The sequence below is a fragment of the Podarcis cretensis genome (genome assembly GCF_951804945.1).
Source record: "Podarcis cretensis genome assembly, chromosome: 1".
Classification (NCBI taxonomy): Eukaryota; Metazoa; Chordata; class Lepidosauria; order Squamata; family Lacertidae; genus Podarcis; species Podarcis cretensis.
Genome location: NC_137170.1, coordinates 66063180 through 66090072, shown reverse-complemented (window position 1 = coordinate 66090072; position 26893 = coordinate 66063180). Strand labels below are relative to the sequence as shown.

Genomic DNA, 26893 nt, shown 5'->3' with positions numbered 1-26893 from the left:
TGCTGAGTTTTCCAAACTTGCTGGCATATTGAGTGTAGCACCTTAACAGCATCATCTTTTAAAATTTTAAGTAGTTCAGCTAGAATACCATCACTTCCACTGGCCTTGTTATTAGCAGTGCTTTCTATGGCCCATTTGACTTTACTCTCCAGGATGTTGGGCTCAAGGTGTACGAGACATCCATATCTTTCTGGTATAATTCCTCTGTGTATTCTTGCCACCTCTTCTTGATGTCTTCTGCTTCTGTTAGGTCGTTACTACTTTTGTCCTTTATTATGGTAATCTTTGTACGAAAAGTTACTTTCATATCTCCAATTTTCTTGAACAGACCTCTGGTTTTCCCCATTCTATTGTTTTCCTCTATTTCTTTGCATTGCTTGTTTAAGAAGGCCCTCTTGTCTCTCCTTGCTATTTTTCGGAAATCTGCATTCAATTTCCTATATCTTTCACTATCTCCCTCACATTTTGCTTGCCTTCTCTCCCCCACTATTTGTAAGGCCTCACTGGACAGCCACTTTGCTTTCTTGCATTTCCTTTTCATTGGGATGGTTTTCGTTGCTGCCTCCTGTATAATGTTACGAGTCTCCATCCATAATTCTTCAGGCACTCTGTCCACCAAATCTAAATCCTTAAACCTGTTCCTCACTTCCACTGTGTATTCATAAGGGATTTGATTTAGATTGTGTCTTTCTGGCCCAGTGGTTTTTCCTACTTTCTTCAGTTTAAGCTGGAATTTTGCTATAAGAAGCTGATGATCTGAGCCACAGTCAACTCCAGGTCTTGTTTTTGCTGACTGTATAGAGCTTCTCCATCTTTGGCTGCAGAGAATATAATCAATCTGATTTCGATGCTGCCCATCTGGTGATGTCCATGTGTAGAGTCGTCTCTTGTGTTGTTGGAAAAGAGTGTTTGTGATGACCAGCTTGCTCTCTTGATAGAACTCTGTTAGCCTTTGCCCTGCTTCGTTTTGAACTCCAAGGCCAAACTTGCCAGTTGTTCCTTTTATCTCTTGACTCCCTACTTTAGCATTCCAATCCCCTATAATGAGAAGAACATCCTTTTTGGTGTCATTTCTAGAAGTGTTGTAAGTCTTCGTAGAATTGGTCAATTTCAGTTTCTTCAGCACCAGTAGTTGGTGCATAAACTTGGATTACTGTAATGTTAAAAGATCTGCCTTGGATTTGTATCAAGATCATTTTATCATTTTTGAGATTGCATCCCAGTACAGCTTTCGTCACTCTTTTGTTGACTATGAGGGCCACTCCATTTCTTTTACAGGATTCTTGCCCACAGTAGTAGATATGATGGTCATCCGAACTGAATTCGCCCATTCCTGTCCATTTTAGTTCACTGATGCCCAGGATGTCAATATTTATTCTTGCCATCTCATTTTTGACCACATCCAGCTTACCCAGGTTCATGGTTCTTACATTCCAGGTTTCTATGCAATATTTTTCTTTACAGCATTGGACTTTCCTTTCGCTTCCAGGCATATCTGCAACTGAGCGACCTTTTCGCTTTGGCCCAGCCGCTTCATCAGCTCTGAATCTACTTGTACTTGTCCTCCGCTCCTCCTCAGTAGCATGTTGGATGCCTTCCGACCTGAGGGGCTCATCTTCCAGCATTATAACCTTTATATGCCTGTTGTCTTTGTCCATGGAGTTTTCTTAGCAGGGATACTGGAGTGGCTTGCCAGTTCCTGCTCCAGGTGGATCACGATTGCGGCTGCTTTCTTCTTCCCATCCTCCTGCTGCTGTGAGCAAAGCCATGGTTTGCTGTCATCCAAACCCAGGCTTGTGGTTTGTCTTGCTCCAGATAAACCACAACCTGTAACGAAGGTTTACAGCTTGTGATTTGTGCTTCAAACTCTCACTGAGATCCAGCACTAAAGGCCTTCTGGTGGTTCCCATACTGTGTGAAATGAAGCTACAGGGAACCAGGCAGAGGGCCTTCTTGATAGTGGCACCCGCCCTGTGGAATGCCCTTCCATCAGATATTAAGGAGTAATTCTGTAACATTTAGGAAATATCTGAAGGCAGCCCTGTATGGGGAAGCTTTTTAAGGTTTAATGTTTGACTATGTTTTTGTGTGTGCTGGAGGCCACCCAGAGTGTCTGGGGCAGCCTAGTCAGATGAATGGGGTACAAATAATAAATTATTATTATAACAATAAATTATTATTATTTTGGAACAGATTTATGTTTCCTGTGGAGAGCAATGGATTAATCCATATTGGACTATGACTCAGCAGAAGAAACGTCTCCAGCTTAGTAATTTAGCATCTGATATAACTGCTATTCGTGCCTACTGTGCCATGCGAAACACAACAAGTGAGCAGATTGCTGTCTATGCTGTTTTTGCAAAATGTACACTTAATATATGTGAATAAAAATAATTTGTGGATAAATTTTTATTAGTTTTCAATTACATTCCAATAGCCTCGTTATAACATTGCCAATTTATAATACAATTATTAATGCCAATCATTCAAATACTAAATTATATAATTTAATTAAAGTGGGCCCCCATGTGCTAGTTTTGATGGCTTTCTGATTTTCTTTATTTCTGTGTTCCAAAATCTTATTATTTTCCATTACATTCCAGTCACACATCTTCAACCCTGCTATTCTTGGTAGCTGAGTAGGGAGGGGAGCAGACCATTTGGCTTAATCCTTGCACCAGCTCCAAGCTGGTGCAGCTATAGGGTCCAGATCAGGCCTGTGAGATCAGCTTGAGAACCAGAGGATCTGGGACGGCCTCAGCGCTGCTGTCTCCCACCTTTGGAAAAACTTTCCTCTGGATTCTGCTGATGGAGATAGCACCTGTAGGCCTCCTGCTCACCTGCACATTCAGTGGGCAGAAGGGGAATGTTTGTTCCAACAGAGTGATGCTTGTGTCAGCAGTGGGAGGTCAGCTCAGCCAGCAGAGCTAATTAGAGATATGGCTCAGCACAATCCAATCCCTGGAAAAAGTTTGAGGTGGTGGTGGTTGATTGCTCTGTTAGTTAAGTTTAAATTTGCAATATTGAACCCAATGGCTCTCAGAAGTGCTTATCGTTGGCTGGAAGAGTCCCACTGTGGTTATTTCGTAACCACATTTTTAAAATTTACTGTTATGTTACTGTTCCCAAAACAATGTTCTACCTGACAGTAGAACAATTCCCCCTTTAGGTTCAGTCCAGCATGTATATGATAGAACATAACTACAAAGTTCCAGTTTGGAAACTGTCATGAAGTATGTAATATCAGCTGTATTCTGAAGATGGCATAGCTGATGCCGTTCTTACAGCTAGTGCTTCTGAATGGAGGGACTAAAATTACAAAGGGCAGAGCATAGTTCCTTTGTCATATATGCCAGGCATAGATTGCTTGAATTGGTTTGGAGAATTCAAACCACGTTTGCAGCATAATAACAAAAAGAAATAGGAGTGCATATGGAGGTAAAGCATTGTGTTTAGTCATTCTTTGCTGAAGAGACTATGCTGGAAATCTGTCTTCATGGGCCTCTATAATCATGAACACTAGAGCTCACCTTGTAATAATTTTCATCGTAAACAAGAAACCTCTTCTGTAACTTAATTAAGGCCAAGCATCTTGCATACATTTCTCCAGATCTTGCTTTAGAAGTCAAGAATGACATTGTTGTTGGGGCCAAACTATCTGTTGAAAGAGCTACAGTGGAATTTGAAGAGAAGGTTGTGGAAGAGCTGCAAGAAAAAGAAGCTACTGAAAAAGTAGAATACAATGTGGATGAATGTCTGTAAGTAATCCTAAATGATAAAACACAGTCGGTAACCCAAAACAAAACAAAAAATCATTTGTGGAATGTTTAGGATGCAGCTATTAGGCTGCAGGGATAATTTCCATTCAGTTTTTTATGCATTCTTCGGATGGAGGGCAGTATATGAATTTAATTAATAATATTCTTATTGTTTTTTGCTTACAATTTGAAGACATTTTAATTGTTTCTCCTACTTAGGATGAATGGGAAACACTATATATATATATATATATATATATATATATATATATATATATATAGTGTTTCCCATTCATATATATATATAGTTAACATTATCTTCAATGGTATGGTGACTTAGATAAAAGGGCATAGGAAATCCTTCTCAAATCTGCAGATGACAAAAAGTTGAACCCTTCAGAAATAGGAATAAAATTCAAAATGGCTTTGCTGGAATAGGATGCTGACCCAAAATTAACAAAATGAAGTTTAACTGGAGAAAAATGCAAAGTTCTGCTTTTAGGTAAAGAAAAAACAACAACAGCCAAATACACAAGTATAGCATTGGGGGGGGGGGGTGTTAATAAATTGCAAAGGTTTTTGGAAAGGTTGCAGCTGAACATCAGTCTGTGGAAAGAAAAGCCTTTTGTTTCTGGAAGGCCAAGTCTGGATCCAACCAATAATTTCCAAATCACCCAGTCAGACCCTCATTTGAAGTTCTGTGTCCAGTTCTGGGTGCTTCACTTTATGAAGGTTATTCACAAACTGGAACAGTTCAGAAAACAACAAAGATTTTCAAAGATAGGGAAAACATCATATGAATAAAGTTTGGAGCAACTGGCTGTATTTAAGTTTGGAAAAGAAAAAAAATGAGGTTGTGATGGGAGGCAGCCCAAAGGGACTTGATCTGATGGGCTCAAGTTACAGGAAATAGACTTAAAATCAATAGATTAGATCCAGAGGGGCTCCTGCTTGCATTAGAAGTCTGTCATTACTACCCTCCCAGTTGCAGCCATCAATGCCACATCCCATGTCATTCCTGAGGCTTCCCTGATCCTCGGGAGCAGCTTGAGAGGGACAAATGGGCTGCAGCAAGGAGAAAGTGGCTGGACAGTCCCATTCCATGTATGCACTCACATACATTGGAATCTAGCTTGATGGACCTCAAAAGTGCTTAACTTCACCTGGAGTTCATCTCCTCTCATTTTAATTACTTATTCTTAAGGGCATCGTATTTTAAAATAAACTAACATCCATTCAAGACTTACTGGAGGCCACGATAATCCAATTGAAAAAGAGTCCCTCCCACTGTCAAGAACCTGAAAAACTATTGTCTGTGTACAGTCCTAAGGAAAGAGGACTGAAGCAGGAAACAGTACCCATTTGAAATTGGCTGTAGAAAAACAAATGCATTTACTCATTCAAGCAATAGGTGGCACTGTTGTTTTCTGAAATATAGAAAAGCTGTCAATATTAGGAATAAATCATAGAAATCATAAAGTAGCTGTTACTGTTGTCCGGTAGGGTGATATCACATCAGTGCTTGCAGCATCAGTGGGGAAATATTCATGTTCCAAAAGGGTAATAATATATATTTCATGTCTTCGTATGCATTATCTTCATGCATGTAAAACTCATAGGAAATGTTCCAGAAATACAATTACAGGGCATATTTCTCCAGGGCATATATAAGGGCAGATTTATCCAGGGCCACTTGTTCAGGTGATAGCTGTCATTACACTCTCTGAAACAGGAATACCGTGGGACCCTAACAGGTTTAGACAGGTAACAATTTCTGTAGGAAGCAGACATATAAGAGCTGTTAATTCTTGCCTCGGTAAAACTGAATGAGAGCCAATAAACTGAAGCTCAATCCAGATTAGATTGAGGCACTGTTAGTGGGTGGTTCTCTAAACTGGATAAATGGGAGGTTGCCTGCTCTTGATGGGGTTACATTCCCTCTGAAGGAGCATGTATGAAGGAGCAAATAATGGAGGTCCTCCTGGATCCATTGCTCACTTGAGGCTCAGGTAGCCTTGGCACGGAGTAACTTCCATCATTTTTGGTTGGTGGCTTCCATCATTTTTGGTTAGTGGCAAGGAAAGTCTATGCAATGTGTTATACATGGAGCTGTCTCTGAAGACAGTTCAGAAACTTCAGCTGGTAAAGTATTTAGAGGCCAGGTAGCACTGGCTGTAAATTAGTTCTAAATAAGGAATTAGATCTACATCAGGAACAAGGAGGTAATAAATATTTCTGTTGTAATCTGCTGCCCCTGTGGAACCTGCCACCCAAGACAGTCACTTCACCTTGCCTCAGAGTACCTTGTTTCCCATGTAAGAAAATGTTTGATTGTCTGTGGATATAAAATCATTTGAACAGCTCATAGAATAAGTGGAATTCCTAAAAAATAAAGGAAATGATACACTAATTAAATAATAATTAAAATGGAATTTTGTATATAGCAGATGTTGGACTATATCTCTTGCCATCCTTGATTTTTTATCATGTGGACTGTGGGAGCTGAAGTCCAACATCACTGGAGGATCAGAGGATAGCTACCCCTGCTATAAAGTCCATCTTTTACCCTGCTTCATATTTCATTTACCTCCTGCCATTATGCTGTGTAGCTTTCTTCCTGACCCTTCTCTGTCCTCAAACAAATAACTTGCTTAATGTGAAATGTTATGTGTTTGAACCTGCAAAATATGTTCTTATTGGCAATTTATATGAGTTCCCATAAACTGCAAGTGGACAGCTCTGCTTGTGTGTCTTCTATTTCAAAGTTCATAAGTTGAAAGAGTAAATATTTCTTTAGAGAAGGTTTGCAGAAAGTCTTATAGACCATTTTTCAGTTTAGTGCTTAGCATTGGCCTAAGCAATTTTCTGTTGCTGGTTTAAATGTTTCGCTTCCTGAGAGAAAAACTGGATTCTGTAAATGGGTAGTTTTCCATGGCCTTGCATTAGGGATGAGGGAGAAATTTAATTCAATTTACATTTAAAGGGGAATGTAACTAATTCACACTTTGCAAATCAACATGTGAACCAAAATGTGCACTATCCAAATTTTGCTGAAGAGTTTTCCAGCCAATTGATGTGCACAAAAAGGCATGAAAAATGCTTAAATTGGTTAAATGCTTATATTGTGGAGAGCTGCTTTGCAAAAATGTGTGTAAAAGACAATATTATGTACAAAAAAATGTATGTAGGAGAAATTCATCTTAAAATGTTGACGAACTTTCAAAAGTACTTCAGTTCATTTTTTATTTTTTTTACTTCTAATTGTAATTCTAATTTACTGACTTTTCCATTAGGCATGCAGATATTGTGTTGGACCGTTTATTATGTATTATTTGCTTAAAAAAAAAAAAAGATCTGATCATCCTGGACTTGACTGGAACCTACTGACTGCCAAAAAGAATTATGCCTACAAGTAAATTATGAAACTGTAAATCCTCTATGCTGAAGCGCTGGATAGCAAAAAAACACACCATGGAATTTAACCCAAATGGCTGTGTTGATGGAACAAACAAAATAAGAGCAGAGATATTAGAGCTGTGTGCAAATGGTCTCCCAAATTCCTCAACCCTATTTGTAGCTTGAGAAAGGTGGCGGGCTATTTGACCTTCAGGAAGAGACCTTTTATAGCAGTGATCACTGTTCGCAGTGGCAATAGCCTAGGTTCTTTCTCTGTTTGACTCCACTGTCCAGTATAAAAGCAATGGACTGCTTTTATAGACCAGGCAATAGATAGTTCCTCTTTCTGTATGAGCTTCAAATGTTTCTTGATAGGTTACCAGCTGAAAGCCACACATGTAGTTGTATCTTAAAATCCCAATTTATCTCTAACTGGGATTTTTCCAACCATTTACCAACTACCAACCATTTTTTTTACCTCAGTTAACCAGTCACATACCAAACAATATTATAACACAGAAAAGCATTCTTATTTGTAAATTTATGTAACATACCGACAAAACTTTTCCTTCAGCGTTTGCTAATTCTCCAAAGTTCCCTTGCCCCATTGCTGAGAATGCAGAAGTGAAACAACATGAGCGTTAGGAAGCCTGCACAGGTGTCAGGAAAACAATTTGTTGTGGCAAGCTATTATCTAAGATAGGAAAGGGAAGAGGAGGAGTAACTCACTCACTCAGACACAAATCATCACTAATGAAGCGGATTTATAATGCCTCTGTAGTTGATTTAGGCCCCCCCCCCAAAAAAAAGTATTTCTTGCTAAAAAGGCTGAGAACTCTCCTGTTGTTTAGCATCTTTAAAGCACCAAGTAGATACAAACTTCTGGCCTGCCTACCGATATTTATGACCTTCATGTGAGGTGGGTGGGGAGAGGAATCACAACCCTTGGGATTTTTCTCTTGACCCAGGAAACACATTTATCTCACTCTATTCTGAAGAAAGATTTCACAACCTGTTTAGGTAGGTCTGTGTACATCATAAGAACATAGTACAGTGGTACCTCGGGTTACAAACACCTCGGGTTACAAACACGTTGGGTTACAAACTCCGCTAACCCGGAAGTAGTAACTCGGGTTGAGAACTTTGCCCCAGAATGAGAACGGAAATTGTGTGGTGGTGGTGCAGTAGCAGCAGCGAGAGGCCCCATTAGCTAAAGTGGTACCTCAGGTTAGGAACGGTTTCAGGTTAAGAATGGACCTCCGGAATGAATTAAGTTTGTAACCAGAGGTACCACTGTAGGTATGTTATAAGAGCCATCACTTCTGGTATAAGAATTATCTTACCATAGCACATACAGTGGTACCTTGGGTTAAGTACTTAATTTGTTCCGGAGGTCCGTTCTTAACCTGAAACTGTTCTTAACCTGAAGCACCACTTTAGCTAATGGGGCCTCCTGCTGCCGCTGTGCCGCCGGAGCCCAATTTCTGTTCTTATCCTGAAGCAAAGTTCTTAACCTGAAGCACTATTTCTGGGTTAGCGGAGTGTGTAACCTGAAGCGTATGTAACCTTAAGCGTATGTAACCCGAGGTACCACTGGACCAGGGATTTTCTGTCAATGGGAGAATAAGATTTTCATAAGATTTTATTTATTTATCTGAATCATTTAAAGACTGCCTTTCATCCAGTTATGATCACCGGGGGGGGGGGGGGGCGTGTTCCCACAATAAAAAATAAAGTTACTATTTGTCACTAAGCATTAGATAAAACCAGGAGTTTACAACATTGCAAGGCTCAAGCTAGCAGATATTTCAAAGGCATCTTTCAAGTATTTAAATTCTAAGTTATTTCAGGGCCTTATAAGTCTGGGTGGCATATAAGCAGCAGTGCAGGTTCTGGGAAATTGATGTTACATGACTCTTGCTGGGTTCAACATTCAGCACTTTGTGAACAACAGTTCTTTTCATAAAATGGCTGAAGTCTGGTTATGATTCCTCCAAGCCACCTGCTAGTGACTAACATAGCTGCTAAATCCAGTGCATGAAACTATGAAATGTTCCTTGAGGAGCACTGTTCTTAGAGTAGTATCTCTTGTGTTGTCTCTTGCAAGAGATACTAGTCTACAAGAGATACTACTCTGAAGAAAGGTTTTTATAACTGAAAGAAACTTCCAGATGCATTATTAATGTGTATGACCGCTGCATTTAATTTGTATACTTAACTGAACGACTCAGATTGGCATTTCAGTGTCATTTGACCTTACTATTTACAACCCCGTTCCTCCATCTACACCCAAGTAATATAAGCCTGTCAACTGAGGATAACTCTTGATGCATCTAATGAGCTGAATTATAGTCTACAAAAGATTGTACCATAATAAATGTGTTATTTTTTAGCTATTTCCAGACTTTGTTGTTTATACCTTCCTTTGTTGGTTGTACATGGGATTACCTCAAGAAACTATAGTCCTAGCACCTGTTTGAGTGCAGTCTTCTTCCTCCCTCCCTCTATTTTTGGTGCTCCCCCATTTTTTTTCTTCCCATAAGGTAGAAGTAATATCCACACAGTGATAAATTAAAGTGTTGGTTTATATGCTTCCCACGTAACCCCAGAGTTTTGTAGTAGTATGAACTGTAAGGTTGGATAAGGAAACACTGTTGAGTACACAATCTTAAGAAATGTAAAACTACTGTCTGAATCATTTAGACTGCAATTCTGCACACAGTTTAACTGCCATTGACTGTTTCAGCTGCTAATCTCTTAATAATCCTTAGTTTTAATTAATGACTTAATTTTTTATGAGAAATTTAAGCTGGTGACAATCAGCAGTGCTTCAAATTTCATATTGAATTTTATATTTTTTTCAGGACTTCACATGCAAAATCTCATCTTAAAGCAGATGCATCTTATACACCCATGAAATATGCTTGGCAACAAAATCTCTATGATTTTGATGAGGACTGCAGCCTTCAGAAAGATAAAGATGAACTGTTCTTTGAAGATGCAGAGTTATATAAAAAATACAGGTCAGGTCATATATTTATATTTCCTAAATTGTTTTTAGGACAGAATCTAGCAGTTTGGGCCACCACCATTCTGTAAAATCACTTGCTATCCACCCTAATCTCTTTCCATACTTTGTGGTATTTGAAATTTGCAGAAACGGTAATCACGTCCCTCTTATAATTTGGGATGGAGGCAGTGGCAGAGCTTCATGCTACTGCACCAGGGGGGCCGAGAGCAGGCAGGGGCATGGCTGGTGTGCATCCTGAGGGTGTGGCGCGCTGCCCGCAGGGGCGTGGCGCACATCCTGGGGGCGTGGTGCACCGCCCACAGGAGTGTGTTGCTCAGCTTGGGCGGGGGGGCAGCTGCGATGGCACCCCATTAGGATTGCGCTGCTGGGGGCGGTGCGCTCCCCCCGCTCCCCTCTTCCTCCCCCAGTGGATGGGGGACAACTGGGGCTGCATTAGTTGCACCATTGAATCTTAGGTTCACAACAGTCATTTCATAGTCCCCTAACAGCTTCTAGTACCCAGGCTCTGAAAGTCATACAAATGTTACCTAAGAATGCTGACTCTACAGAAGAGAAAGAGGTTTGTTGGATATAAACTTGGTGGGAAGAAGAAAAGGAAAAGAAAGTTGGGTTAAAAGCAAAGTTGCATTAAAAAACTCTTTAATTGTCTAAAAGGAAGAGTCAGAATGTCTTTACATGTTTTGAAATATTTTACAAACTAATTTGAAGGGTCTGCATTATTCCGTTGCCAGCTCACAGTGACATATCATTTGTATTCTGTTTTCTCTCTGTGACTTTAAAAATGAAGTCAGACTGAAGAGACTTGCTGGACTATATTTCAGTGTATCTTATTTCCAAAGTTTCAAGTAAGCAGAGAGAAGCACAATACATCTTAGATAAATGTGAAGTCTATTCCAGTATTGTATGGTGTCTAGAAAACTTCTTTATGAGGCTTAATCAATAAGCTCCTCTATGCTCTCCCTCCAGACCATTCTATACTTTCAGTTGATCTCTCTTTCCACAATTTCACCTTTCCACCTACCCAATTTCTCAATAACTGTGCTCAACTTTCTTTGTATTATGGTATGTATCTGAATTCAGATGTCAAAAGCACAAGTTGTAGAAGTAAACAAAGTTTTGGCACACTTCATTTGCCTTGCTCTTTTTTGTCCATTACCATGCAATGAAATATTTACAGAGCATTTTTCTGCAGCTCTATGTCTTTTTGTTTACTTCAGGCATCAGCCTAAACTGACTGAAGATTTGCAGAAAACTCATCATCAACAGTTTGAATTTAGAAATGGGAAGATTATCAACTGTAGCTTTCGAAATCTTGCTTTAGGTGTGGAGAATTCTGATCTGCGTTCTGGTGCTGAAGTGGTTTTGTTGGAAAAGAAATGTGACAGTATCAATCAACACTGGATATGGAGAGAGGATAGCAGGTGAACGTTCACTGTCGGAAATGTGGTAGAATTTCACAAGAATTAAATTGCATTATTAGTGGGATTTCCAATCAGGCTAGGCTACTTTTCCATTTCACTTGTTCTTTAAGTGCAGATATTGCAGGCCTCAACCACCAGCTAGTTCTAACATTTTCTAAGATGGTCTTTCAAAAATTAAAGCATCTTAGACAAGGGGCTAAGAAAACAGCCAAAATTATAATTTTTGTTTACAAAAGATCCTGCATTTTAGTCTTAAATATGCTACACTTTCTGTGAACCCTTGTGCATAGCTCAGCCTTAGTATGTGTAACTGCAATAACCCAATATTTTATTCTTCTTTACCCTTTCCCTTTGTCTGTTGAATCCCTTACATCAAGTTCTACATTATAAGCCACTTGGGGCAAGGACTTGTCATCTCAACTTTTTGTAAAGCGCCATGTTACATGGATGGTGCCTATTTATTGTTTTTAATTATTTATTTACTTAGCAAAATTCAACAAAACTTCCAAGTCCTTTACAAGAAACCTTTCTTTGTCACCTCCCGCCTTTTCTTCTTACTCCTTTCCTTCTCACCTCACTGTCACAGAACTTTGGAGACAGAAGATGAAGCCCCTTGAGGTCACACTCGGGGGATGAGGGTGAGCAAGCCCTAAGACTCACTGCTGCACTCTGTGGCATTAAAATGTCCATGCAGCGCTTTGTGTAGAACCAGTTCAGTGTTATTACTTAAAAAGATATCTTTAGAAGAATCTAAAAGTGAGATATACATTTAGCAAGGAAAAAAATCTTTTTTAAAAACAACAACAAAACTGTCTTCTGATTTCCACCTGACTTTTCTGTTCCTAGGACATTTCATCTTGTGCTGGACCCACAATTAGTGCTAGCGGTATCGATGCCCAGCATACTCAATGGGTATCCAAAGAGTCCTCTGGAAATGCAAGGGTGTCCTGTCGTCCTTCAGGTAAAACTGTTTGTGTGCTTATATAGTTTTACACTGCTTATATGCCAAACTGGCTTCTAAGTACTTTACAACTATAAAATGAACTTATAATTAACACTGACATTAAAACATCCTTAATTAAAATATACAATGAAACATTAAAAACATAATAATTAACACACTCGGAATTGGTTAAAACAATAGCATCAGAAGATCAGTTCAAGGGAGGAATGCTTGCCTAAACAGGTATGTTGGCACATAATGGCAACTCAGATGGGGACTTCTGCATTTCAACAGAGAGGGTGTTCCATAACATTCACCTTAACAGGTTTCATTAGGTGATCATAGTGCCCTTACTGTGCAGGAAAGAAGATAGTTTTTCAGGTAACCTGGTTCAGAGTTATTTAGGGCTTTGTATTTAAGCAATCGAACCTTAAAACTAGCTCAGTAGCTAATAGGCAGCCCTTGCAGGTCCCTCAGGACTAGCATGATACCTCTGATAAGGAACACCAGTCATTACCCAAGCTGCAGCATTCTGCATCAGCTGCAGCCTCCAGACCAGCGGCATGGGAAGCCCCACATAGAATACATTGCAGTAATCCAGAAATGAGGTCACCAACGCATGTGTCACAGTGGCCAAGTGATCCCTGTCCAGGAAGGGTGCAGTTAACCAGAAAGGCAGCAATGAGGTCAGGCTGAAATCACATGATTCACACACCTTGCCCAAACCAGTGTTAACCATTTTGTGTGGCACAGTGTGCTGTTGGAGGAAGAGTGTCAGCTGCTGGCTTTCATGGCTTGGAGCAGAAGTCTCAATAATTTGGCCTGTCCAGAAGGCTTTTCAAATGTTGAAATTCACCCAGATTTATATGTAATTATTAAAGGCAAACAAAGTTCTCTTCCTTTTATTTCAGCTAACCCATATATATTGACCAAGAAAAATGCTAGAGAGAGGAGGGAACTGTATTGTAGAGGTCAGCAGGAGGTGTTTCCCAATGTCATTCTTATTATTTAGTGGCAATGACCTAGCAATGAATAAGTCCTGCAAAGGCTATTATAACTGCATGTACAACAAAGCTAAAAACCAGCAGGATGCTGAAGAAGAAGAAGAAGAAGAGGAAGAGGAGGAGGAGGAGGGAAGGCATATATCTTACCAGATAAACCTGAATATTTTAAAACATTTTCTTTAAAAATACCAGTTTGGAAAGAGAGAATGCAAAAAAATAAAAATCTTAAAACAGGATGGCCTATTTTATGTTCTCACAGAAACACAAAGAATGTAAAAATGGAGCTGCCAATCAAAGGTGGAATTACACAGAAACTACAAAGGTTATTAGTGCCTTTTACAGTACAACCCTGGATCAAGAAATCACAGCAGCAAATTATTCTTCGATTTGCACATTTTCCGTGGCCAGCACAGAGAAAATAGACCAACTAGTAAGTAATTTTTGTTTTCTGTATAGACTAGAGAAATTTGACTTCGCGAAATCAAAAGGGTGGCTATGTAGACATGTCTAGATGTATCTGTGCACCAATACCCAATAGAAAGAGATATCAAATATTCCGCTTCTTGTTGTCTGTGGTTAACAGAAGGAACAAGGATAAGGCAGGAATCAGGCTAGTGTAAAATCATGTGATTCATGCACACTCTTAGAAAACACATTGTTTTATGGCACAATAAAGACTAATAAATTTATTATGACAGTTTGATTGTCTTCAGGGAGACTGAAATGCTGGTTGGGGGACTTTTCACTACTCCAAAACATATTGTAACTAATATTAAGGTGGTCATCCTTGAACAAACAAATTTAAATGCAGATGGCAATCTGAGAGCGTTCAATGTTATCACATTGTGGATTGAATTGGTGCAGTGGAACTTTAGTTTAGCATACCAGTTGACGTACCAATACCAAAATGTTTGCGTTTTCAACTATTGTTCCTTGTGAGTAGTCACTGTTAATAAGGTAATTATCACCATCTATGCTTTTCTGCATTTCCTTTCCTTCTGATCTCACTGCTTACAACCCCTCTCCCCCCCCCCCCCATGTACATATGTACCTGCCACTCAGGACGCCACTTCATGTATTTGATGAAAGCTTATGCCATAATAAATGTGTGAGTCTTAATGTGCTACAAGAATCTTTGTTGAGTTAGTATCTTGCAGCAAAAATAGCTACACCCCTGGAAATTGTTGCATTGTTTTATGTTCGTTTTGTGAAACTATTGGGAAGTTCTTCTTCACAGAACCCATTGAAGTGAATGGGATCAGTGAAAGGGGACAAAGTACCCCAATGCGATTATGTGGATTTTATGGGAAACATGTGGAGGTTATCCATCTTAACGAACAGTGTGGTTCACGTACTAAAACACCAACATGGAAGCTGCTTTTCTGTCAGTTCATACCATGGTGTAGCCTTTGCAAACCTACTACTACTATGTGTGTTTGGGGGGGGGGGCATGAATCACACCGATCTCCACCACTTTATTGTTATCTCAGTTACAGTTGGTTTGTTGGGGCCTTCATGATTGGTTCAGTTCAAGTGAAATTGGCCTTCAAAGCCCTAAATGTCTTGGGACCTCAATATAGGCAGGAGTGTCTCATCCCATATCAGCCTATCTATGTCATAAGATCTTTGGTTTGAGGTCCTTCCTGAGTGCTTTGCTTTTCCGCAGTGGCACCCCATCTTTGGAGTGCCCTCCCCAAAAAGGTATGTTTGGCATTGACATTACAGTCTTTGCGGCACCACATTAAGACTTGAAAAGAAAAAATGCCCAAGCATTGTAAAGGTTTATGTTACCTCAGAATACAATCACATGCATGTCTACTCATTAAGCTCACTCAGACTTACTCCCAGGTATTCATCCATTCTATAAAGGTGCATTTAAAAACAACAACCAAGGATTCCATTTTAACAGAAATAATATTATGCAACAACATTTTTTTTTAAAAAAAGTTATAATAAAAATATATACTTTTTTAGGGAAATGTTACCTCCCCCCCCCCCCGGCAAAAAAAAAGAGAGCGAACATGACATCTGTTATTCAAAAACTAGCTGTCTGTATCCAAGTTAGGAAAATATTAAGATGTATTTGTTTATGTATTTTTAATTCAAATACATCTTCGTGTTTTCAAAACTTTTTGGATGTAAACAAATTTTTGAATAATAGATGTCATATTGGATCACTGCATTTTTATTATGGGTTCTGCCCACCCCAACCCCCATTTTTAAATGGTTTCAACCATTTTTATTTATAGGGCTACTATTTTCTTTCACCGTGTGGAAAGCAGAAGGTAAAGATATGCTTGGCTTGTGCAAGGACCATAAGAGGAAAGAAGGACCTGAAAAGGTTGCACCCTGGTACTGTATTCTCCTGTGCCTCTGGTTCTGAGGAAGGAAAGCATTTATCCATCTGGCCCTATAAGTGCCTTGATGTTAACAAGGTTTGTGACAGTGTTCCTGCTTTTCAGTGACACCTCCTGCCATGTATATATGCATTTAGTGTAATCCACCAGCTGGCAATGTTACAGCCTTCTCTTGTAGAGTACTTTGAAATATTGGCAATCTGTATTTCAATCTGGGGATTAAGATGAGATTAGATTCACAATTTTTCTTGCTGGAAAATACTAGACACAGGTTACTATGGACTTAGGCACTCTGCAGATGCTTTAGGGCTATTTCACTTTAAGTATAGTTTTAAACATTTTAAAACTTATCCTGGATTATGTAAAGATCCTACTTTGATCAAAGGATTGTTTCTCAGCCAAAGTTTCCTATCTGGTAGCTGCTCTCAAGACTTTGGAACTTCCTTCCTACAGAAATGAGACTGACTCCCTCCTTGTCCTTCTGCCAGCAGGTGAAGACATTCTTGTTAGGGAAATTTTAAATGATTGATGTTTTGATGTATTTTTAATCTCTGTTGAAAGCTGTCCAGAGTGGCTAAGGAAACCAAGCCAGATGGGCGGGGTACAAATAATAAATTATTATTATTATTATTATTATTATTATTATTATTATATTTTTATTGTTTCAGCAGGCTTTGGGGAACTATTTTTAAGGAAAGGGCTGGTGCTGTGTTGCTTTTATTGTAATGGTCTGTATTGATTAACACAGGTCATATATGTATTCTATTAAGGTTTAATTGTTTTTTAAATGATTTTTTTTCCTGTTTTTAGCTGTGAGCCACCTTGAGTCCCTGTCAAACAAAAAGGCGGGATATAAAACAAATATAGTTATAATTATGATCTGTTAAATGCAACAATACTAGCCAATGCCATATACCGGTAATTATTTTATAATGATCTCCCCAATTTTTTTATAATTACCTCCCCACTTTTTATCTTTACTGCTATATTCAAACACACACCAAGGATACTATCCATAATGTAAGATTTTGTTAATCTTATGACCAGATGCCCTGCTAAATTTATTAATTAACATAAGCACATCCTTAAATGATTTTTCTGGCTCTCTTAAAAAAACTATGCCACATCATCTATGTAAAGATTTGTCTATAAAATGCTTTAGAATCATAGAATCATAGAATCATAGAGTTGGAAGAGACTACAAGGGCCATCGAGTCCAACCCCCTGCCAAGCAGGAAACACCATCAGAGCACTCCTGACATATGGTTGTCAAGCCTCTGCTTAAAGACCTCCAAAGAAGGAGACTCCACCACACTCCTTGGCAGCAAATTCCACTGTCAAACAGCTCTTACTGTCAGGAAGTTCTTCCTAATGTTTAGGTGGAATCTTTTTTCTTGTAGTTTGGAACCATTGCTCCGTGTCCGCTTCTCTGGAGCAGCAGAAAACAACCTTTCTCCCTCCTCTATGTGACATCCTTTTATATATTTGAACATGGCTATCATATCACCCCTTAACCTCCTCTTCTCCAGGCTAAACATGCCCAGCTCCCTTAGCCGTTCCTCATAAGGCATCGTTTCCAGGCCTTTGACCATTTTGATTGCCCTTCTCTGGACACGTTCCAGTTTGTCAGTGTCCTTCTTGAACTGTGGTGCCCAGAACTGGACACAGTACTCCAGGTGAGGTCTGACCAGAGCAGAATACAGTGGCACTATTACTTCCCTTGATCTAGATGCTATACTCCTATTAATGCAGCCCAGAAGTGCATTGGCTTTTTTAGCTGCCGCGTCACACTGTTGGCTCATGTCAAGTTTGCGGTCAACCAAGACTCCTAGATCCTTTTCACATGTACTGCTCTCAAGCCAGGTGTCACCCATCTTGTATTTGTGCCTCTCTTTTTTTTGCCCAAGTGTAATACTTTACATTTCTCCCTATTAAAATTCATCTTGTTTGTTTTGGCCCAGTTCTCTAATCTGTCAAGGTCGTTTTGAAGTGTGATCCTGTCCTCAGGGGTGTTAGCCACCCCTCCCAGTTTGGTGTCATCTGCAAATTTGATCAGGATGCCCTTGAGTCCATCATCCAAGTCGTTGATAAAGATGTTGAATAAGACCGGGCCCAAGACAGAACCCTGTGGCACCCCACTAGTCACTCTTCTCCAGGATGAAGAGGAACCATTGATGAGCACCCTTTGGGTTCGGTCAGTCAGCCAGTTACAAATCCACTGAGTGGTAGCATAGTCAAGTCCACATTTTACCAGCTTCTTTACAAGAATATCATGGGGCACCTTGTCAAATGCCTTGCTGAAATCAAGGTAGGCTGCATCCACTGCATTCCCTTCATCTACCAGGCTTGTAATTCTGTCAAAAAACGAGATCAGGTTAGTCTGACACGACTTATTTTTCAGAAATCCATGCTGACTATTGGTGATCACAGTATTCCTATCTAGGTGCTCACAGACTGTTTGCTTAATGATCTGCTCCAGAATCTTCCCTGGTATTGATGTCAGACTGACTGGGCGGTAATTATTTGGGTCCTCTCTTTTCCCCTTTTTGAAAATAGGGACAACATTTGCCCTCCTCCAGTCTGCCGGGACTTTGCCTGTTCTCCAGGAATTCTCAAAGATGACTGCCAGTGGTTCTGAGATCACATCTGCCAGTTCTTTTAATACTCTTGGATGCAGTTCATCCGGCCCTGGAGACTTGAATACATCTAAACTAGCCAAGTATTCTTGTACTATCTCCTTAGTTATTCTGGGCTGTGTTTCCTCTGCTGAATCATTTGCTCCAAATTCTTCAGGTCGGGCATTGTTTTCTTTATCGGAGAAGACTGAGGCAAAGAAGGCATTGAGGAGTTCAGCCCTTTCTGTGTCCCCTGTTTGCATTTCACCATCTTCTCCTCTGAGTGACCCCACTGTTTCTTTGTTCTTCCTTTTGCTACGAACATACCCATAAAAGCCTTTTTTGTTGCTTTTAACCTCTCTAGCAAGCCTGAATTCATTCTGTGCTTTAGCTTTTCTGACTTTGTGTCTACACGTGCTGGCTATTTGTTTGAATTCCGCTTTGGTGGTTTCCCCCCTTTTCCATTTTTTGTACACATCCTTTTTTAATCTTAACTCAGTTAAAAGTTCTTTAGATAGCCACCCTGGCTTCTTTAGGCACCTTCCATGTTTCTGTCTCATTGGTATTGCCTGAAGTTGTGCTTTTACTATCTCCCTCTTAACAAACTCCCAGCCATCATGAACTCCCTTTCCTTTTAGTATTACTGTCCATGGGATCTCACCCAGCACTTCCCTAAGTTTTATGAAGTCGGCTTTCTTAAAGTCAAGAAATTGAGTCCTAGTATGCTTGGCTGCTCCTTTCCGCTGTATAGTAAACTTCAGAAGAGCATGATCACTCGCGCCTAATGATCCTTCCACTTCTACCCCACTAACCAGGTCATCAACATTGGTTAGGACCAGATCTAAAATGGCTGTTCCTCTTGTTGCTTCTCCCACTTTCTGGACAACGAAGTTGTCTGCAAGGCCAGTGAGGAATCTGTTTGACCTTATGCTCTTGGCTGAGTTTGACAACCAGCAAATATCCGGGTAATTGAAGTCCCCCATTACTACTATCTCCCTTCCTTTTGCATGCTTGGCCATCTGTTCCAGGAAGGCATCATCTATGTCCTCTGTTTGGCTTGGGGATCTATAGTAAACTCCCACAATGAGGTCCCTGTTATTCTTCTCTCCCTTAATTTTGACCCAAATGCTCTCACTTTGGCTTTGAGGTTCTAAATCTTGGATCTCTTCACAGGTATACACATCCCTGACATATAATGCCACTCCTCCTCCTTTCTTGTCTGGTCTGTTTCTCTGAAATAGATTGTATCCCTCCATTATTACATTCCAGTCATGGGACTTATCCCACCAGGTTTCAGTGATGCCTATTATGTCATATTTAGTTTGCTGTACCAAGAGCTCAAGCTCATCTTGTTTATTTCCCATGCTTTGCGCTTTAGTGTACAGACATTGAAGTCCATTAATCATTCCCCCGTGTCTCTTATTTAAGGATTTTTTCCTCCCACCACTAGGTCTGCGTGCTGTTTGCTACATTTGGTCTATGACATTTGGATGATCATCTTCATCAATTGATAGACTCCTACCTTCAGGAGCACTGTCTCCTTCCCCCACATTAGTCAGTTTAAAGCCCCCCTGATGAGGTTTCTGAGATTATTGGCAAAAACATTCCTCCCAACCGTTGTGAGGTGCAGCCCATCGCTTGCCAGAAGTCCATCTTCAAGAAACTGCAGTCCGTGATCTAAGAATCCAAACCGTTCCTGTTTACACCATTTGCAAAGCCAGCTGTTCACTTCCACTATTTTTCTCTCTCTCTCTGGGCCACGTCGTTCAACTGGGAGGACAGATGAGATGACAATTTGTGCATTTAATTGCTTCAATTTCCTGCCCAGAGCCTCATAGTCTCTCTTGATCTTCTGGAGGCTATTGCTTACAGTGTCATTGGTTCCCACATGAACCAAGAGGAAGGGGTATTTGTCAGTGGGTTTTATGATTCCTTGCAGTTGTTCAGTTACATCTTGGATCTTAGCCCCGGGGAGACAGCACACTTCCCAAGACATCTTGTCAGGCCCACAGATCACTGCTTCTGTTCCCCTCAGTAGGGAATCCCCTATCACCACTACACGCCTCCTCTTAGGTTTGGTCGGGGTTCTTCCGTGAGCTGTCCATTCCAAGGTCGCCTGCACATTCCCTGCTCGTCTTCATATACCTGATCGACTGTAATGAGGGAGAGATCCTCAAATGGAGTCTGCTCTTCGTCTTCCATGCTAGGGGAAAGGACCTCAAAGCGATTGTGTATTTCTAAACAATCAGAGCGAACCCTGGGCCTCCTACTTCTTTGAGTCACGTTTCTCCATATATCTGGCTCCTGTGTTGGTGAACTAGCCTCCTTCTCAGGGGAGTCCCCTGTCTCCTCCTTGGTGGAGACGGTGTGCTCTGTTGCTTCCAAGAAGAGCTCCAGCTCTCTAATTCTTTGGAGCGTAGCTACACGTTCCTCCAGTTGCTGGACTTTGTCTTTTAAGAGGGCAATCAGCATGCAATTGCTGCAGGTAAAGCTGCCTGCAACCTTTGGCAAGATGGCAAACATTGTGCAGGAACCGCAGGCGACTGCAGCTGTTCCCTCACTCTCCATCTTGAGAACGTGTCGTTGGGGCTGGCTACAGCGGTCCTCCATCATAAGAAGCGTGCAGACAGGACAAATAACTCCCCCCCAAAAAAACCCTAGGTCTCCCCCAACAAACGATTGAGACTAGCTCCCCGAAATCTAAGAGACGGATCAAACTGTGCACGCCGCTAGGTGCGCGCCGCTGCCCTGCAAGCTCTGATAAGCTCCTCCCACAGCTAATCACCTGCCTCAACAGAAACCCTGCCCCCTCTGACCTTTGCACAGGGAGAGCAGCTAATCAGCCACAAGAAACACACACACAAGAAAACCTTTTTTGCTCCTTCTTCAGCTGCTGCCCTTACAAGCTTTAAATTGTAAGGTATATTTATAGTCAGATTCTCTGAGCAATTCTGTCATTTGCAAGATTCCCACTAAGTACTGCACTGTATCCAATGAAAAGGACCTTTCCCCCGGAAGCTTATAAGCCTATTAAAAGTCAACAACATGGAATATGGTTGACAATTTGACCCCTGGGGGCACATATACTGATTGCCAGAACAGCAGATATATGAACATAACACACAACAAGAAGCTTTTCAGGCCTTACCACAATAAGAAAAGTATATAAAAAATTATGTTTGGGGGGGGGGGAGTATTCATCTAGATGTAAGTGGCAAAATAGCAAGCAATTATTTTTACTGTCTGAACATTTGAGAAAGAAGGGCTTAAAATCCTGGTTAGTAGTCTAGGAGTAATTTTCTTTTGAGATGAAATATGTAACAAGGGCAGTGCTTTTTTCTGGGGGGATGCAGGGGTGAGCATACGCCTAAACATTTTGTGAATCTAAGTTTGGCCTCATTGAGAGGCAGTATTTCAATATGAGTAGGAAAATGAAAGTACCCCTGAACCTTTTTTTAAGAAAAAAAAGCACTGAACGAAGGTGTATCCTTAAATATGTGGGGAGGTTAGTGAAAGCATTTGTTCAGGAGTGTCTGTTCACCAAAAGCCAAATCCAGTTCACATTCAGTTTCATATAAAGGCATCACAGAAGTGTGAGGGTGTCCTGTGTTTGGTGTCCTGTGTAGTTCACAGCTCTGTGCAACTCATAGTGACATATGCAAATAATAGTCCCATCATCCATTTTCGCAGAAGGAACAGCACTTGAATCAATGAGTTACCATTTAAAAATTCACTTTAACAGAAGTCATGATTGCATCTTCTTCCGTTTATCCTAAAGACTGATTTGTCCACATGTGAAGCTGAATCCACCTTACATTATTTAGAAGAATTTCTAGCATCTTTGAGGACAGAAACATCATTGCAAATAATCTCAGAAAAGATGTCTGCAGCTGTAAACCAAAGAGCAGTGAAAATAATTGCATACAGAAATGGAGCTGGTTACAGAAACGGGCAGCTAATTGTTGCTAATACATTCCCTATGGTGAGTAGCAATCATCTAGAGATCATCCTAACAGAATTGACCTGGACAAGCAGTAGGTACCAGATCATGGGCAAGAATCTCATACCAACAGCTGGGGAGAGGGGTTAGATAGGGTGTGTGTGTGGTGGAGAATGGTGAACACATCCTCGCCTGGCACTGCTGTTTTGATCAACTATTTTTATTATTTCTTCCACGAGGGAAGGAAAGACAATTTTTATTTATTTTACCAGGCAACAAAAAGTTTTGTGTCGGCCCTGACATGTTCTCTAGTATATGTAAAGAGGCTCATTTAATGTTTTGACAACAGAGTATAAACATAAACCATTAAATTGTCCTCGTGTCATTATCTCATGTTAAATGCTAATGCATGTTTGGAAAAAAGTTTATCTGGTATTGACTTTAACAAAAGGTTTCCATATTGCTGATATCTACAACCGAACCAATTATCTTGTGCATTCAAGGACAAATTAGACATGACCTTAGAGAGGCACCACTTTAAGTTTCATGAGTGTTTTTACTGTTGCAAATAACAGCGGCGAGGGATGAAGGGAGAATGAACCACCGGGACTGGAACTAAAAGGGGTGAGATGGAGCAACTAACCTGTTTTTCCTGCTGTGATTCCAACAAAACTCCCCCTGACATTGTTGTTTGCATTGGGAAGAAAGCTCCCATTGGCACCATTAGCAGCTTTCCATCTAATGCAAATAGTAGCTGTGGGGCAGTTTTTGTTGGCACCCCCTTTCTCGTGTTTCTCATGCTTTGCAATCTGTTGCTGGTTCCTGAGAGAGGGATGCACAGAGAGCTTAGAGCCGTGTGGGAGCAGCAATCGAACCAATACGATGCTCCTGCCATCATACCCACACGACCACACTGAGCTCTCTGTGCCTCACCCGTTTCCTTCTCAGGAACCAGCAGTGCCACCCAGCATTGGGGAAGCAGGTGAGCAACGCCACCCTGCCTGCGCCACTTTGCCAACCACTACTGACACAAACTTAAAAGTGATGCATTTAGTGCCGCGTGTAGTTTGGTCCTCGTTGCATAAAATGTGAGGGCACACAAAGATGCAGAAATATTGCACTTATAATATCTCTAATGGCATGAAATGATTAGAACAGGCACCCCCAAACTCGGCCCTCCAAATGTTTTTGGGACTACAACTCCCATCATCCCTGACCAGTGGTCCTGTTAGCTAGGGATGATGGGAATTGTAGTCCCAAAACATCTGGAGGGCCGAGTTTAGACTAGGACTGAGGTGACCCACGTTCAAATATCCACTCTGCCAAGAAGCTCTCGGAGTAAACTTCTGCTAGCCTAAGCTACATCTCAGGGTAGCTGTGAGGAGAAAAGGGAGGGGAGAGAGCCTATATGCTGCTTGGGGAAATAAATAACAGAAAGAAAACTCTGAGAATGGCAATTTAAGCATTTTTATTAAATATTTGGACTTAGTAAGCTTAATTATATGTCATTAACTTTTCCCCTTCTGTAGCTGCTTTCTTTATGCACAAGACGACTTGAACTTAACAGGACAGCAAGTAGACTGTACACAAGTGAAGGGACCTTAATTCTTACACTGAAGGATTTAGTCTTCAGCGCTGTAAATGATTATTTCAGAAAGCAGGAGTCTGAAAAACGAGGTGAAGGAGCAACTTTTGTTCCTGGCTTTAACGAAAACGCATCTGTGTTGCTTGTGAAAGGTAAAATACCACCCTCAGCAAGTTCCCAATTAAATTTCTCTTTAACTAGTATGTAAATTATTTCACTTCACAGAGCTAACTTTTTTGTAGTAAAGCTATAGGGAGCCTGTTTGCTGGTATGCTGCCAAGAAATATCTTGGAAGTCTCTCACTTTGTTTTCTATTTTCACAAAGAATAATGGTGTCTCATGGAGAAAAGATTAATGTTGGTACACTGTATTTGAACAAATGTTTAAATTTTTGTTTTATTTTAGAACGCTTCTGCAGCTTCTAATTACCATAGTTATTTGTACAATACATCTTATCATGAATCTTTAAATGGGCCAAATATTACTTTACATACACATAAATTGTGAAAGCATATACATTTAGCTTATGTTCAGATGGAAGTTATATATTATATATCTTTTTATATATTATTCTTTTTTAAAATATATTTTTATTAATTTTCCAATATCGTTTCAATAGCAGCCTCATTCTAACAATACCAATTTTATCCAATTAATGCAATTATTAATGCCAATTATTCAGATGTCAAATTATACAATTTATTTCAACTGGCCCCCTCACATGCTAGAGTTGATGGGTTCATTCTTCTACCTTTTTTCTGCATTCCAAAATTTTAATAATTTCCATTCCATTCAGATATAACAAACCCTTATATAAGACCTACAACCTTGTGATTTCTATTTGTGTTGGTGTAATAGATAATGAAATGAAATATGCTCCTAGTCCAAACCTTTTACATCCTTGTAGCTGGGTTGTTTTTGCAGTTTCTTATCTCATCGTCTCTGGCACGCGCCTGTAGTTTACTTCAGTTACAATCCAATTAACAGGATAACCTGTGTTTCCAGGAATGGGATGGGGGGGGGTCGTGGCAGCCGTAGTGCTCTGTGCACCCAGTGCCTTTGCCTGCCCTCACATTCCATGGGGAAGTGAGTGCCAGACCACCAGACAAACTGTGGGTTAAGTTCTGGTCCCTCTTACAGCTGAAGACAAAAGCAGATAATGAAATTCCCCGATCATTATTTGATTATCTCTGTCTGTCTCTCTCCCATGGTGTTGGGGAGACTCCATTCCTGCCGCACTGGAAACAGGAAGCTGGTGGAAGTTAAAATTCAGTAGTCTGCAGGCATACTCACTCCAGGGTTCACTCCAGACAGTGGCAAGCTTGAACATTTGCCCAGGCACTAAGATCAGTGAAGGGCTCACCATCCTAAGAGTGCTACCATTTCCACCTTGCTCAAATTATATTTTGAGACCACTTTCCCCTGTAATTTCACGTGTAAGTCACACTGAGTTACTTTAGTTAGAGAGCCTAAAAGACTATGTAGCACAAGAAATACAGGTTGTGATACTTCCGTGCAAAGCTCAACCGCATATGAGTACAGTAACCATTCACAACAGCACTGATAAGCAATAAAACTCAGCCCTATTAAGTCCAAAACAAATATAATCAAACTTGATGATAAACTCTGGTTCAGCAGTTTAGTGCTGGATTCTCCTGAAAGAATGGTGAATTTCATATTCGGATCTGAGCACTTGGGGGACTGAAATGTTCTCCCAATGGGTTCACAAAAAACATATGTTAGAATTATCTGTAAGGTGCCACAATATTCTTCTGTTGTTTTTGCAGCAACCCATCTGGAATTTACCGTATTTTTTGCTCTATAAGACTCACTTTTTCCCTCCTAAAAAGTAAGGGGAAATGTGTGTGTGTCTTATGGAGCGAATGCAAGCTGCACAGCTATCCCAGAAGCCAGAACAGCAAGAGGGATTGCTGCTTTGACTTCACAGTGATTCCTCTTGCTGTTCTGGCTTCTGAGTCAGAATATTTTTTTTCTTGTTTTCCTCCTCCAAAATCTAGGTGCGTCTTGTGGTCTGGTGCGTCTTATAGAGCAAAAAATACGGTATTTCAGTGAATATATGCAAAGTGTGTGGGAATTCCTTTTTCTCAATGAAGCAAAAGAAATTATGAGTCTGCAACCATACAATGTGCAAAGTAACATGTATTTGTTAAGTTTAAATTCCTGCTTTATTTTTTAGTACCACTGAAAACAACTTTCTATATAATTTCTGTCTCTTGTTAAGCATAGCCATTCTTGTCTAGTGCAGTATTGATCTAGCTTTCAAGAATTCAATTCTATATTTATATTGGAAAGAGTTGTATATATTTTCAAAAAAGTATACCTTTGATCATTATCTAAAGTAGCATGGGGCACGTTTCCCATTTATCATCTTGTTATGTTTTTAATATAGGTCTAGTTTACTTTTGGGGCTCTTTTTACATGTCTGTATTTTTCTTATAAGTATTTTTTTCCTATGTATTATTTCCCAATCTTTATCAAATATACTCAGAAAAAAGGGTCATCTTATCTGCTTTAGTGACCTTTATTTTCCTTCCTATTGATTTCCTAAGCAGTACCCAAGCCCACTAGAGTCTTCTCATTATAAGTTTGCTGCTGCTTTATATTAGGCATCTTTCAGCTTATGAAGTTTACAGATTTTTATCTCATCCACTCAAAAATTTAAAGCAAAAGGTTCGAAAAACATACTTAAAAATCATTCAGCACACTGAAGATTGGCAATTACCCATCATTTCTTCCTCTCAGCGAAAGAAAAGGCCAATACTTCTTTGAAATTTTGTAAATATAGCTGATATCTGTTGCGTAAATAAACTTTATTATTTTGT

The 26893-nt window shown here is 40.1% G+C and overlaps 1 protein-coding gene across 5 annotated transcripts in view; it reads left to right on the top strand.

The window, feature by feature from the left end:
* The window catches only part of DCDC1 (doublecortin domain containing 1), a 265169-nt gene that overhangs the window by 208300 nt on the left and 29976 nt on the right, over positions 1–26893 (top strand). For all 5 annotated transcript variants that reach the window (XM_079987001.1, XM_079987002.1, XM_079987000.1 and 2 more), the window contains 9 exons: positions 2194–2329; positions 3611–3758; positions 10019–10177; positions 11403–11606; positions 12453–12567; positions 13813–13983; positions 15803–15988; positions 22304–22507; positions 23995–24202. In XM_079987001.1, coding sequence (XP_079843127.1) covers positions 2194–2329; positions 3611–3758; positions 10019–10177; positions 11403–11606; positions 12453–12567; positions 13813–13983; positions 15803–15988; positions 22304–22507; positions 23995–24202 — 1531 coding nt within the window. The remainder of the gene's footprint in view (positions 1–2193; positions 2330–3610; positions 3759–10018; positions 10178–11402; positions 11607–12452; positions 12568–13812; positions 13984–15802; positions 15989–22303; positions 22508–23994; positions 24203–26893) is intronic.